General features: G+C 40.2%; 2 protein-coding genes across 5 annotated transcripts in view; one reads left to right on the top strand and one right to left on the bottom strand.

Annotated features, from left to right (window-relative positions):
* Nucleotides 1–12,317, bottom strand: part of Fkbp15 (FK506 binding protein 15) — an 84,173-nt gene extending 71,856 nt beyond the window's left edge. The window contains exons 1-2 of one of the 4 annotated variants that reach the window (XM_023723198.1): nt 12,044–12,317; nt 534–649 (exon numbers count right to left, since the gene is read on the bottom strand). In XM_023723198.1, the coding sequence (XP_023578966.1) occupies nt 534–602 (69 nt within the window). In that variant the 5' untranslated portion in view covers nt 603–649; nt 12,044–12,317. Of the gene's footprint in view, nt 1–533; nt 650–11,722; nt 11,787–12,043 lie in introns of those variants that run through there. The other 3 variants (XM_023723197.1, XM_023723199.1, XM_023723196.1) reach the window with 3 other exon arrangements.
* Nucleotides 12,318–12,413: 96 nt separating this feature from the next.
* Nucleotides 12,414–14,869, top strand: part of Slc31a1 (solute carrier family 31 member 1) — a 49,776-nt gene continuing 47,320 nt past the window's right edge. The window contains exon 1 of the mRNA XM_004638489.2: nt 12,414–12,523. The gene's annotated coding sequence lies outside the window, so the exon portion shown is untranslated. The remainder of the gene's footprint in view (nt 12,524–14,869) is intronic.

Genomic DNA, 14,869 nt, shown 5'->3' with positions numbered 1-14,869 from the left:
GCCTGGGCTACAAAGTGAGTTCAAAGCCAGCCTGAATTTATAGTGAAACCCTGTCTCAAAAAGACAAAAATAAACAAATAAATAAATAAAAATTGAACAGTGCCTTGGGCAGTCTTGAAAACTGACTGATGTCCACGGGACAGAAGAGCTTCTCTGCAGCCTCTGTAACAATTCCCAACTAAGAGCACCCTATCTAGCTGCTGAAACTCAGGATCCCAAAGCTCAGAGAGCCTAACCAGACTGAGGAAGGGTGCATGACTTGGCAGGTCACTTTTGGTTTTTTTCTTTTCTTTTTTTTTTTTTATTAATTTTATTGAGAAACAAATAGCAGTGAGACAGTTTCAAAACGAATTAGTAGGACATCTTCAATAGTTAATACATTGCATATTGTTGTCTTCATAGTGGTTATTCATAGTTCAAAATGCAGACATGATATCCTGTCCAAACACTATTAGTACAAATCTTCCTTTTGGAAGGCTGCTTGTAATTCCAACTAACCTGTGAAGACACAATCCTACTAATGCCTAACTTACCTGTTGCTGTTGTTCCCTGGCCCTTCTTAGGCTGTTTTGGGGCTGTATACTGGAAGAATTCATTTCCATGGCCAGCAGCTGCCTGATCCAGTCCAAAAAGAGAGGCCAATCTGGCACTGTCAGCAGAAAGTAAAAATAAATTTTTATTTGACACATCCCAAACCTGGAATCATCATAAAGGTTGGTGGTAACCTTCAACCTTGAATAAATACCCCCTTACTATATATCCCACAACTTAATAAAGGAAGCACCAGCTAACTGTTTCTGAAATCAACACTGTTTTTGTGATCTGAAATTATTTAACTGATCCTATCTACAAGACTATGGTCAAGATTACCCCCATCTCAGTTTCTCCACCTGTAAAGGGAAATGATTCGTTCAGATACTCTCTATAGCTTTCTCAAACTATAAATTCTTCTACTTAACAAATCATAGTTTTCTGTCACCCCTAATGATCAGTGCTTCTCCTGCTTAATTTATTAGATTACAATGCAATTGTATTATAAACTCACCCATCAAACATAAACCCTTCTATCATTTTATCTAACATGCAGGACCTCCTTTTATCATCTTTTAAACAGTATACCTCCAAATTATACTAAAACTGGGGTGTTAATATGGCAGTAGGAGGGGCTAGCCAAATAGCTCCAGAGATTAAAGCACCTGCTTAGGCAGACAAAGGGGTCTGCTATGCTGGCCCCGCCCCTGGGTTGTGCTAAATCAGCGATTGAGATTGGGTGTGGTGGCTCGTGCCTCTAATCTTAGCACTTGGGAGGTTGTAAACAGGAGGATCACTATTGAGTCCAATCTATACAATGAGACCCTGTACAACCTGTCCTAAAAAAACCAAAAGGGCAGTGTGAGAGTACTTGCCTAGAATGCACAAGGTTCTGGGGTCTACCACCATCAAAAGAAAAGCAAAGAAGATAGCCAGGCATGATAGTGCATACCTGTAATCCCAGTTTCTCTGAGGGCTGAAGCAGAATCTCAAATTCAAGACCAAATGGGCAATATAGCAAGACCCAGTATCAAAACCAAAACCAAAGACTGATCTTGCTTAAGCAATCAACAACCTCTTTTTTACTAAACCCAGTTTACCAATCACTTATCTGACCTCATGCTATCCTTTTACACCATCAACTAATCTGTCATCAAACAAATTCTTCCTTTGACTTCTTTGCGGATGTGTCTCTTTCCACAGGTCCAACTAAGACATTTTATAACACCGATTGGAATCCTCTCTTGTTCTCTTCCCATTTCTCTGGCTTCTCATTTAACTTCTTCAGGTCTTCTTTATATGTCCAGTCTTTAAATGCTCATGTCCTCAAGGTTTCACACTCCCTTGGCAATTTCATTTATTTGTCTCGGTATCAAATACTATCCAAATGGTGACATATTAAAATCTGTATCCCCAGCCCAGAACATGGTCCTGATTACTGCACAGCACACACAGACCACATGCCCAAACTAAAACACATATCCTCCAAATGTGAGTTCTAACAACCTGTGTGAAGTATGAGCTAACTCATTAAAGACCCAGTGACTGAGGGTTTAGTGAGAACAGATCATGTATAAGACACCTTTTTGCCAAGCATGTACCAAAAGTCTAGATTCCAAGACTAAGGAAGTGTTCATTCTAAACTATATTAGGCAGAGTGTGCCATTTAATGAGAGCTTTATATCAGTGTGAGGAAGTGTTTACCAATAAATTCTCAGATGCCCATTTTTTAAGCAGGATTTTCTAAGGATAACAGTCTCAAACCTGGTATATTAATTTTTGCCTACAAATATCCACAAGCAAAGCTGAAATCTGAGCACTCTTGACCTCACCCCTCCCTTCATTTGACAGTCATGCTCTACATCCAGGTCCATTTGATTTTATTTTCTAAGTATTTCTCAAACCCATTCTTTGTGCCCCATTCTCATTACAACTTCCCTAGTTTAGGCCACCATCACACACAGCTGACCTTAAGTAATGAAGAAAAAAAAAAAAAAAAACCCTCTGGGCTCATCTCACTGTCTTGTTCTTCCCTGCTTCTTATCCATTTCCCCCATTATATCCAATCATCTTTTAAAACCAAATCTGACCATTCTCTCCTCCTTAAAATACTCATATCTCAATACTACCAAGATAAAAATCTAAATAGTATAATATACGTTTAGAAGACCTCTTTGCTTCCCCACCTTCATACCTAGCCATTTCTAATCTCCAGCTGTGTACAACAGCCACCCTAAGAAACTTTGCTTATATAAAGCAAGATTTTTTCCCTTAGCCTTTGATGTGCTATTTTTATGATATTCCTGTTCCTCCTCTCCCTGGAATCTAGTTTTAATCTAAATTGGGCATTCCTATGGTCCTCTAGATTTCATTCTAGAAATATATATCCAATACTATGCTAAGTGTTAGGTATACATTGATGGCAAAATTATATTCTATTTTCAAGCTTATAGTCTAATGAAGAAATCAAACATTAATATATAATTGTAAGTTGTAATATGAGATATAAAACAGGGCATGATAGTTAAGTCAACTGTGCCAACTCAACTGGCTTGGGAGCTGTCAAAGGGATTATCAAAGCACTCTTCTGGGTATATCTAAGCGGGTCATGGAGGGATGACACTGGGTAGTGTATCTGGTTCCTAGCCCCTTCCTCTCTGGCACTGTTCCCCTGCTTTGCTTCTGGCTGTAATGAAATAAGCATCACTTCTCTGCCATACCTTTCAATCATGATTTTTCGATCTTGTAGCCAGCTGACCAGGAACTAAAACCTCTTAAACCACTCTGCCTTTAAATTGTGAATTTGAGTATTGTGCTTTTATTACAGGAAAACAGACTAGTACACAAAGGAAGCTTTTGTATAGGAATAGACACTATTTAATCTATCATTAAGTAAAATGATGATAATTGATTATTCATTATAATCACTAAATGACTGTACATTTTTCCTTGTTTAGTATATAATATGCTTAATAAATACTATGGCTTCAATATGATCCCCTAAAAGTATATGTTAGAATCTTAATCCCTAACACAGCACTACTGGTATATAAGACCTAAAGCAAGGTATTTTTAGGTCATAAACTGATTGTTATGGTTTGTGTCTAATTGTCCCCTGAAAGCCTCATGAAGTTATGGGACAGACTTCTAGAGTTTGTGACTAACTCATGATCCAGTGCTGGGATTATGGGTGTGAGTACTATACCCACCCTGGGGCTGAGATCCTGAATGCAACACAAGGGAGACAGGCTTGCTCTCTGTTTTCACTGCTGCCATTGCTCCTGCCGATTTGCCCTTGCTGTTTTGCTGCCACCATGAAGTGTTGACCTCTGCCGTGGAGTCAGCTAAGTATGGACTGAAACCTCCACAACTGTGAGCTGATAAATAAACCTTCCTTAATTTTGGGCGTTGGGTATTTGGTCCCAACAATGAGAGAAAATCAACCAAGACACTGATTAAAACTGAATTATTGGGGCCGGGGAGATGGCACAGTAGAATAAGTGCTTCCCTGGCAAGCTCAAGGGCCTGAGTTCAATCTCCAGTTCCAGGGGAAAAAAAAAGAAAAAAACTGTATTATTATAAAAAGAGTTTAAGGCTGTGAGTTTGCAGGAAGAAGGCTTTCACAGATACTGGCTCCATACTGGAAGACTACCCACCACCCAAAAGGGTAAAAAATAAATTTCTTTTATTTATATATTTACCCATATATGGTATTTTGTTATAGCAACCTAAAATGGATTAAAGGACAAAGGAACTCAAAATCTAGTCTAACTCAACTCCTCTTCTCCAAAAATACTCTTAGCCTAGGTGATATAAACACTATGAATTCCCAATAACTCCTTTTGGTCTTTTAAAAAGAATTTTAGGGCCTGGGGAGATGGCTCAGTAGAATAAGCACTTGCCTGGCAAGCGTAAGGGCCTGAGTTCAACCCCCAGTTCCATAAAAAAAAAAAAAAAAGAACTTTAATGTACACATAAATACATACTAGCACTTTACAAAACAAATTCATTGTACTTTGAAAATACTGTCTTGTTTCCTCAAACAGTCTACTGAAAATTTCCTGTAAATGTGGTCCAGAATGGTTAAAGATTAATAGGTTTAAATGAGATTAAAGTACACTATTTGAGGAAAGCAGAGTTGGCTTAAATATCAACAAATGCTAAAGAACTTACAAGCTTTTTCTTCTTAGCCAGGACAATTTGGACAGATTTTCTGAAGTGGTAAGATTCTGGGAGAGCTGAGCATTACCTCTCATATAATGAAAATCTATAGCACTTAGAATCTATTTAAAATATAATTAGCAGGGAGATAAATCTTTCTCAAGTGGCAAAGGGATCAAGAAAGGAGGAAAGGCAAAAGAGAGAAAAAGAAAATGAAGATGTGTTATGTACATATACCAATCACCAGGAGGAATGTGATCACTATGTACCACAAACAGGTACTAATAAAAAATATGTAATTGCTTATGTGCAAATAATTGATAAAAAAACAAGAATGTTCAGTAAACTATGGACATGGGTTTGCTATTTTAATGTTACAAGCATGTTCTATGAGATCAAAGAGGATATCAGAAAGTGGAAAGATATCCTTTGTTCATGGGTAGGAAGAACCAACATAGTGAAAATGGCCATACTCCCAAAATTACTATATATTTTAATACAACCCCAATTAATACAACCCCAAAATGCCATTAGCATAACTCCCAGAACTAGAGAAAACAATCCTAAAATTCATTTGGAACCAGAAGACACCTAGCACAACAAAAACAATTTTTTTTTTTTTTTTTTTTTTTTTTTGTGGAACCAGGGATTGAACTCAGGCCCTTGCGCTTGCCAGGGAAGCGCTTATTCCACTGAGCCACCTCCCCGGCCCTCAAAAACAATTCTTAACAAAGGCAAGGCAGGGAGCATCATAATCCTTGACTTAAAATTATATGACAGGGGCTGGAGAGATGGCTCAGTGGTCTAAAGCACCTACTTGAAACAAGCTTGGCAAAGCACAGGGACTGCGGTTCGATCCCCCAGCACCACATGCCAGCCAGCCCCGCCCCCTGGTGGGCTGAGCTGGCCACACACACACACAATAAATAAATGTAATAAATAAAAAAATAAATAATTAAAAAAAATTATATGACAAAGCTACTCTCCCAGAAACAAGATGGTATGGCAAAGAAAACAGATCTCGGGATCAATGGAACCAATTAAAAGATGCAGAAAAAAAAAATAAAAATAAAAAAATAAAAAATAAATAAAAGATGCAGAGACAATTCCAAACAAAGTCAGTCAACTTATCTTTGACAAAGAAGCCACCTTCACTGGAAGAAAGACAGCCTCTTTAATAAATGGTGCTGGAGAGCCAGCCAAATAGCTCAGTGGATTAAAGCACCTGCTTAGGCAGACACAGGGGCCAGGATTTTGATCCTGGGGGCACTGAGACAGCAATTGAGACTGGGCATGGTGATGTGCACCTGTAATTCCAACACTTGGGAGGCTGTAAACAGGAGGATCACTACAAGTCCGATCTAGTAGTGAGACCCTGTACACTCTGTACACCCTGCCCTAAAAATTAAAAAAAATAATAAATTAAAAAAATGGTGCTGAAAACACTGGTCCTTTACAAGCTGAAGACTTACACTAGGCCCATGTCTCTCACCATATACTAAACTGAAATTGAAATGAATCAAAGATCTACATATTAAAACAAAACACTAAATCTGCTGGAACAGAATAGGTAGAACTCTTGAAGACATAGGTGTAGGCAAAGATTTCATGAACAAAACCCCAATGGCACAGGAAATACTAGAAAGGATCAACATTTGGGATCTCATCCTATTGAAAAGCTTTTACATAGCACAAGGAACCAACAGGGTGAACGCAGTCCACAGGTAAAAAAATTTTACCTATTTGTCCCTCAGACAAAATATCTAGAATATAAAAAAAATGAAAAAAATCCAACCCTCCAAATTTAAAGACCCAATCCAAAAATGACAATCTCAGGTGAATACACACTTCTCAGTTGAAAAAATAAAAGCAGCAAAATAAATATATAAAAAAATGTTCAAAAAAAAAAAAAGTTCAACATCACTGGTCATTTGAGAGCTGCAAGTTAGAACAACACTGAGATTCCAACTCACACCAAAAAAATGATTATTATGAACAAATCAACTGATAAATGTTAGAGGGGCTGTGGGTTAAAAGGAAACCTCCATTATTTGTAGTAATATAGACTGGTGCAATCACTGAGGACATCCATGTAGAGATTCCTAAAAAACTAGGATTAGTCAAGGAACAGCTCATTGGTGTAAGTGCCCACCTAGAATGTACAAGGTCTTGAGTTCGATCCCCAGGACAAAAAAAGGGAAAAGTTTGAAAAAGCTAGGTTAGAGATTTCATTTGACCCAGTTATTCCTCTTCTGGGTATGTTCCTGCAAGGATGAAAAGCATTGTACCACAACAATATATGAGCACCCATATTTATAGAAGCACAATTTGTAACAGCTAAATATTGGAAACAACCCAGTGCCCATCAACCAAGGAATCAATAAAAAGATGAGGTATTTTTATACAATGGAGTACTCCGCAGCCAGAAAGAATGGTAAATTTAAGACATTTCTAGGTAATTGGATGCACCCTGAGACCACATTCCTTTAAGTGAAATAAATTGAGCACACATGTATAAATATCACATTTATATATCATGGTGTGACAAACTGAAAGAGTAAATAAAGACCAAAATATACAATAGATATTGTAAAACAGGAAGAAACTGTTCACAAAAAAAAAAAAGAAAGTAGGGAAGGGGAAGGGTAAAAAGGAAGGAAGGGAAAAGAAAAATGATGTAAGAAAGATAAAATGGAAACAAAGCTTTGTAAATAAATGGGGAGGGATTGAAGGGAAGGGAGAGGAATGGTGAAAAAACAAGCATCAAGATACATCATATATAAGTACAAATTTCCTATGAAAATATGATCATTATGTATATCTAAACTGTACTAATAAACTTAATTTTAAAACGTGTTCTTTTTCAAAGTAAAGTCTAAACTGTCACTGATAAACTGTTTCCACAGATGCCCTAAAAGCTAGGTGATTAATCATGGTAAAATCAATCCAAAACCATGCCCATCTAATTATCTTTCAGATTAATTCCATTTCTTATAAAGATTTAAAAATGAATGCTATACACTTAGTAATAAAAGCTTTTTGTGAATCACTACATTTTTCCACTTCTAAAGTGCTATCAAATTCACATAATCTTCCTATGTTGGAACCATGGGCTTGCTGAGGCTTGACTTGAACATCTATGTTAGTAATTCATGGGAAGCCAGGCATGATGACACTCACCTGTAATCCCAGCACTGGGGAGGCTGAGGCAGGAGGACCATGGTGAGTTTGAGGCCAGCCTGGGCTATATAGTGAGTTCAAGTCCACCCTGAACTACACATTAAGACTGTCTCAAAACAACAACAAAAAACCAATTCATAGGAAAAGTTATTATGGCATTAGTTATATTTTTAAAATAAATGTTAGTTAATAAATTACCAAGGACTTTACCTCACCTCACTTTCATATTTCTTTTCTCATTAAGACCAAAAATATGCATTTATGTTTTATGATATATTTTAATAACTGCATCTATTTGTTGGTAAAGGGCTTCTTTTATGAACCATAGCATCAACATCTACTTGTATAATGATGATAATGTCAAGTGGATAGTTTTGCTGGAATCTGCCTGCCTGACTTTAACTCTAGGCTCTTTCTGTTGCTTTCTAGCTGCTCAACCTTGAGCAACTTACCTCTCTGAGTTGTTTTCCATTTGTAAAATGGTTATAATAATTAAAACTACTACCTCATACAGAAGAAAGGAGCAAATATGACCATATCTATTCATTTCTCAGTACAGTGCCTAATAATATAAACTATTTTATATACTTTGTAAACATTCTATTATCCAAATGCCTACTCAACAGAGACATTCCTGTAAGAATATGCTTAATCAATGCACAAAGTGACCTGAAATTATAAACTGTTAGCAGCATAAACACAAAACTACTGAACTGGCAAAGATCTCAAAGATCACCAAAAGCAAATCTCATTATTTAAGAGAGTAGGCTACGGCAAGATAAGAATGGGAAGGGAGTTGTCCCAAGTCACACTCCTAACAGGGGGAAGAATCAACAGAAGAATGAAGGCTTTTCCATATGTTTTATAGAATATACAATGCCTTCTGCTGATCAGTTCTGGGGTTATGTTTTTGTCACCTTTGTACTTTAACATCACTATGCTAATCAGCTTTCCCTAGACATACCTCTTAAGCTGAGCATGGTGATATGCTATGAAATTTTCAATTTTACCTGAGCAACTGTATTTGTAATATTATTGGTTGACAATAGTTTTGTCACACCTCATGTGCGAGCTCCCATGTTTTCTACCTTAGACCCCACTTCATCTCATGGTTTTGCTCTACAAAAAGCCCTAGAAGAGACAGGTTATACTCAGCTCTTTTCTGTCCTTCTCTCAGACAGAAGCTTTCTTTCCCCCAATAAATATATTCTGCTCTTAACCTCCATGGTTCCGAAAATTCATTCTGTAATGGATCAACTCACATTTTAGATTATAAATATAAATCTTGTGTTTTCTGTTGTATAAAAATGTATACTCACCAATGTTTTAAGTTGTTTAGTAACTAGAAATTGGCTGTTTCTTGCTATTTGCTAAGATAAAATTCCTGTAACCTTCACCAATTCCTGTAACCCTCACCAATTCCTGTTAACAAAATTAGCTTACGTAACTTTTTTTTTTTTTTTTTGGCAGAACCGGGGATTGAACTCAGGCCCTTGCTTTTGCCACGGAAGCGCTTATTCCACTGAGCCATCTCCCCAAGCCCCAAAGTTAGCTTACAAAGATGACTTCAAAAGGAAATTAAGGGGGCTGGGGAGATGGCTCAGTAGGATAAGCGCTTCACTGGCAAAGGCAAGGATCTGAGTTCAATCCCCGGTTCTGCCAAAAAAAAAAGGAAATTAAATGGACTTTAACTTCTTGTAACCTTGGGCTATGCAAGGCTGCCTACAGGTATTCAGGTGCAAGATAACCAAAAACTAAAGGAAAGCCCCAAGAAATGTAGTTTGAGTAGTGGTTACACTGACCCTGAAAGTATTGTTTTGTGTCAGACAATGAATGTGTTTACCAAACGGAATGGGGTTCCATGTTTGAAAATCTCCCTGCTTGGGCTAGCTGCCTTTCAGTCTTCTCCTGTGTGAGAGCTGACCGGGGGCCCTGAGCTCAGTAATAAATGGTTTTCCAAATCCCAATCTGGCTGATCTGGTTCCTATTCTGAGCAACCCATAACACATTCTTCAGTTTTAGAGAACACGAACTCATCCCAGGTATCTTTCAGGTAGGGAGTTCATTCCCCTATATCAGATCAAGTCCTATAGTAAGGAGACATGAAATTTAAGTAAGCATATTTAGAACAAATTACAGTTATAAAAGAGGAACTGAAAAGCAGCTGCAGTGTCCACTGTCATGCGTTCTACTTCCTTGGAAAAAACCACAGGAGAAATAGCAAAATCAGAAAATGCTGATTAATTTTTCCTATTCTCAATCTTAAATTTAATTCAGTTTTCCTACTTACTGTGAAGAAAAACATACATTATATAACCTTCTTTCATAAGTCTTTTATCATCAAATTAGCTGTTGTCTATGTCTAGTGGCACAGTCCCCTGACTAGACTTTATAATGCAGTACTTTATACCTCAGAATATTGATGTGTCTGCTCAGGAAAACAATAGTTCACTCACCAAAAAGTTATCTTGGATCTAGAATCTGAAAAAAGATACAGAAATGTTTATAGAGACTTGAGTGAAATAGGGAAGAAAGAAACCAAAGCACAGCTTAACTCTTAAATAAGAGCAATTTAAAGAATTCAGACTGGAACTAAATGGATGCAGGCCATTTATCATGGGAGTAAAGGTGGAACAAAATAGTGAAAAGAAGATACAAAGTGGGTAATACAGAGCTATTCAGTGAATGTCAAAGATTCTACTTAAGACCAAAAGAAAGCAAAGCACAGAGGTACATGCCTAAGATCCCAGCATCTGGAAGGCTGACGCAGTAAGATCAAAGATTGCAGCCAGGCTGGAACACATAGTGAGGCCCTGTCCAAAGAGAAAGGGGGAGGAGAAAGAAAAGGAATGAGGGAAGGGAGGGAAAGAGAGAGGGAGAATGAATTAGGGAGAATAAATGAATCCTTCTATAGTCATTCATATGTTGAATTCTCTAACAGGTCTGGAAACAGCCTAAGGGCAGGCACCACAGCTTAAACATCTTTGTAACCTCTTTACATGTATAATGAGGAGCATATGATGATGTGGTCACAATTTTTTAGTGCATTCTTCAGTATGCACAAAATCTGTAATGCTTAAATTTTCAAAGAAGGCTCTTCAAAGACCAGAACTTGGCAGCTAATAAATTTGGAGTCAAGGTATCCAAACATAATTTAAGAGAAAATGTAGTCAAGATGTCCACAGACACAACGTAAGTGAAAACATTCATTACTAAAAGAAATAAAAGTTTTGCCTGTCTTTGAAGACTTCTACCCACAGCATGTGTGTGTGTATGTGTGTGTGTGTATTATATATATATAATTTGAGGCCAAAGGCTAATGACTGTAGTCTTTCACACTGGTTTTAAGCTTTAAGACTTAGAAAGTACAATTTCACAGCTCTCAATCATTCAACAGGTACTTTCTGCGCAATCAATATATGCCAGGTATCACGCTGAGTGCTAAATAAGCAGTTCCTTCCCGTCAGGGTTTACAATCTACTAGCTTCAATGTGCAAAGATGGTAGTGGGAATAAGTTAGAGACAGCAATTTATTCTGTTGGGGGCTGTGGGGAAAAAGGAAAAGTACCATAAAAGATGGCATCCTTAAGTTTTTAATGATACTGAGGTTAACTCACCCGGTACTGATTCTAAAATGTCACCGTTTTGTCTTTTTTCTGTGTCTCTGTCTCTATCTCTGTCTCCTTCTCTGTCTTTCTCTTTTTTTAGACAGAGTCTTGCTATGCAATTCATGCTGGCCTTACGCTCACTTTGCAGCCCAGGCTGGTCTCGAACAAGCCACGATCCTCCTGCCTCAGCCTCCCACGTGCTAGGGTTACAGGCGTGCACCACCACGCCTGCCCAGTGTTACCGTTTTCTCCACAGAGAAGAGAAAGTCTCATGCTGGCCTCGGATGACTCCCATAAATACTGAAGCAGGAAGTCTCCTCAGCAACCTAAAAGTGTGACTCAGAAAGCAAAGGGCAGAACACTGAGGGTCACGAGGGATGCTGGCCCTGGACCCCGATCCACAGACTCTGCCCAGTGGTGAACTCTACTCATGGGAAGTCCAAGCCCCGGCATTGGAGGCTAGGACCTAGACCCGGAAGTTCAGGTGACGCCTGAGAGCGATCCCCTACAACCATCCTCCGGCCTCAGCCGTGGACTCTGGCCCACGCTTCTCAGTCACTCACCCGCCGCTAGGCGAGAGGAAGTCAGTGTCGTCCTCGTCCCCGGCACCGAACATAACGCTGGCTCTTCCCCGGGGTGCTGAGGAGACCGGATGTTCCCAGCGCCTGTCACCGAAGAAGTCGTAAAACGCCGCGGGGCGGCGTGCTGCTTTCCGGCCGGGCAAACTCTCTCACCCTTGCTCCGCCCGGAGGAGACTGGACTCTGGAGAAGGTGGAGCGAAGGCAAATGAGAGGTCGAGCGCCTCGTGGCGTCAGGCCCCTCCAAGCCGAGGAAGGGGCGGATTTCCGAGGATCCGTGCGTGGATTGGTCGGCGAGCCTCGGGGGCGGGTCGTGGCGGGGGCGGGAACCCGCGGCCTCTGTCTGTGGCAGTGGTGGACACGTCGCGCCGGACAGAAGTGACGGGGGCCTCTGAGAAGTCCCGAGAGGGTGGCGGATTCAGGTTCTGAGAGGGAGGAGTCTGTGGCTGAGCGCGACCCAGGAAGGTAAGGCCTCCCGCCGCCCTGACAGCGCGAGAACGGGCCGACTTTTCCCCTCCGAGACAAGGACCCTCCGCCGCCTCTCTCCACCGGGCGGAAGGAGAACAGCCCGGGACTAGAAGTCTGGGGGCCCGAGCCTTGGCCTGGCCCATAGGGCCACAGCGCTGGGTGACCTTAGGCAGGGTGACGGACTCCCCAGCCTGCCCGAGTGTGCAGCGGCCGTGTGCCCGGTGCCTCCAGGTGTCGCCTTGGCGAGGAGCTTTTAAACTTCAGAGATCCTGGAATCCAATCTCGGTCTCCTACTAATCCCAGAATTTGCAGATAAGGCAGGGAAGGAACTAAGCACTTGGGTGACAGAGAAAAAGGGCAGGCTGGGGATAGATTCCTGGTCCTTTGATTCAGGGTTTAGCTAACTGGTGAGGTATGAAAACCTTCGTAGCCCTCAGCGCCGTGTTCTTCTAGAGTGGTTATTGCTAGAGTGACGAACATTTTGAGCTAAGACCCCTATCTGGAATCCACGCAGGTGAGATGCCGAAGTATTTTGGAGGTGAGTGATGGAAAGGAGGAAAGTTTGGAGGTAAAAAAAATTCCCAAATCCCCAGCGTAGCTTGGGCCTGGGTTTTGCTGAGCTTTCCTGCTCAGGTCTTAAGTCAACATCACTTGTGATCGACTTCTTTGCCTCCAGTTTCTACCGTATTTACATTTTACATAACTATTTCCTTAATCCGGTGTCATTCGTGGAACAATCTTGTATGAGGTCGGCTTAGCCAAGCTGCAGATAAGCAGAGTGTCGTGGTGTAGGGTCCATTTCCACAGATCTCGCTGGAGGACTTTCACCCAGGGGTTCCCCTCTCAGTCAGGCTGGTACTACAGGTGCCTCTTACCTGCATGTTTTAATCCATCAGCATGATAATGAAGTGACTGGTAGCTTCCTTGTAGGGGACTCTGCACCTCTTGGTACCTCCCTTGTTGAGGTTTTTATTATGGTTTGTATTCTACTGAATTGTAAGCCTTCTGACCAATAATGGGTTCTCATAAATTCTTTATTAGATTGAATAATAGAATTTATTCTTGTTCCCTTATTCCTTAATTAACTCTTCCAGATTTTTTTTTTTTTCCCGTGTGACCCAAAGAGCCCTGCAATGGCTTTGCCTTTTATAGGTAGCTTCCAGAAAGATAAAAATGCTGTACTGGCTGTGAACTATCTGGGTAGCATGGTTTCTTTGTTAATTGAAGGTGACTGTACTATTGTCTAAAATTCTAGGGGAGGGAGTAGAGAGGAATAGGATAGCTAGAAATATTTTATGTAGCTATCATTTTTGTAATTAAATTCTCTGTTTAACTGAGGATAGGCCTGCTTCCTGTTTATTTTACAGATTAAGATAGGAAAAGCTGACATTGTTAAAATAATAATGCACTAGAACTAGAACCTGTTGCTGTAGCTCTGTTAAAATGTGAACTTCACTGCTTCTCAGCAGGGGAAAAAATGAACTTAATACATAGCCTTCCTAATCCTTCTTCCCAGTATTTGTCACTCTAGCACAGAAACATTTTCATGGTGCCTTTTAAAAATGCCAAGGAAACATTTGAGCTCCTACACTGTTGTTTTGTTTTCTTTTGTTTTGTCTTTTTGAGACAGGGTCTGGTTATGCAGCTCAGGCTGGCCTTGAGCTCACTTTGTAGCGCAGGCTGATCTCAAACTCAAAAAGATCCTCCTGCCTCAGCCTCCCCAGTGCTGGGGTTACAGATGTGTGCAACCACATCTAATTTATCTTGAATTTTTTTTTTTTTTTTTTTTTTTTTTTGTGGAACCATGGATTGAACTCAGGCCCTTGCGCTTGCCAGGGAAGCACTTATTCCACTGAGCCATCTCCCCAGCCCCTATCTTGCATTCTTGAGTGGAGATATTTTTTCCTCCACGGTGTTTAAGTAACTTATTTTACATATTCAGAAATCCTAAAATTGGCCTTTTTGGTGATTAAAGCCACATGCATATTCAGAGTATTATTGTGGAAACACAACTGCTCTTTAACAGTACCAGGAAGAGAAATGTGGTGGGGAGTCTTCCTCAGTCTTTCAAGTGTGGAACTACAGGTTTGGGTGCACCTGAAAAGCCCCTGCTTTCCTGAATTAGAGTATTTCCAGACTGATAACATTGGACTAGGAATCGGGAAATCAAAATTCCTCTTCTACCCCTTCTTATCCACTCAGTTTTGATCACACTCCCTAAATACTGAATAAAAGAAGTGGATGTTGGGGGCTGGAGAGATGGCTCAGTGGTCTAAAGCACCTACTTGAAACAAGCTTGGCAAAGCACAGGGACCGCGGTTCAATCCCCCAGCACCACATGCC

Source organism: Octodon degus, unplaced genomic scaffold (assembly GCF_000260255.1).
Source record: "Octodon degus isolate 3935 unplaced genomic scaffold, OctDeg1.0 scaffold00098, whole genome shotgun sequence".
Taxonomy (NCBI): Eukaryota; Metazoa; Chordata; class Mammalia; order Rodentia; family Octodontidae; genus Octodon; species Octodon degus.
The sequence above is the reverse complement of the archived record's forward strand: the minus strand, read 5'-3'. Positions and strand labels throughout refer to the sequence as shown.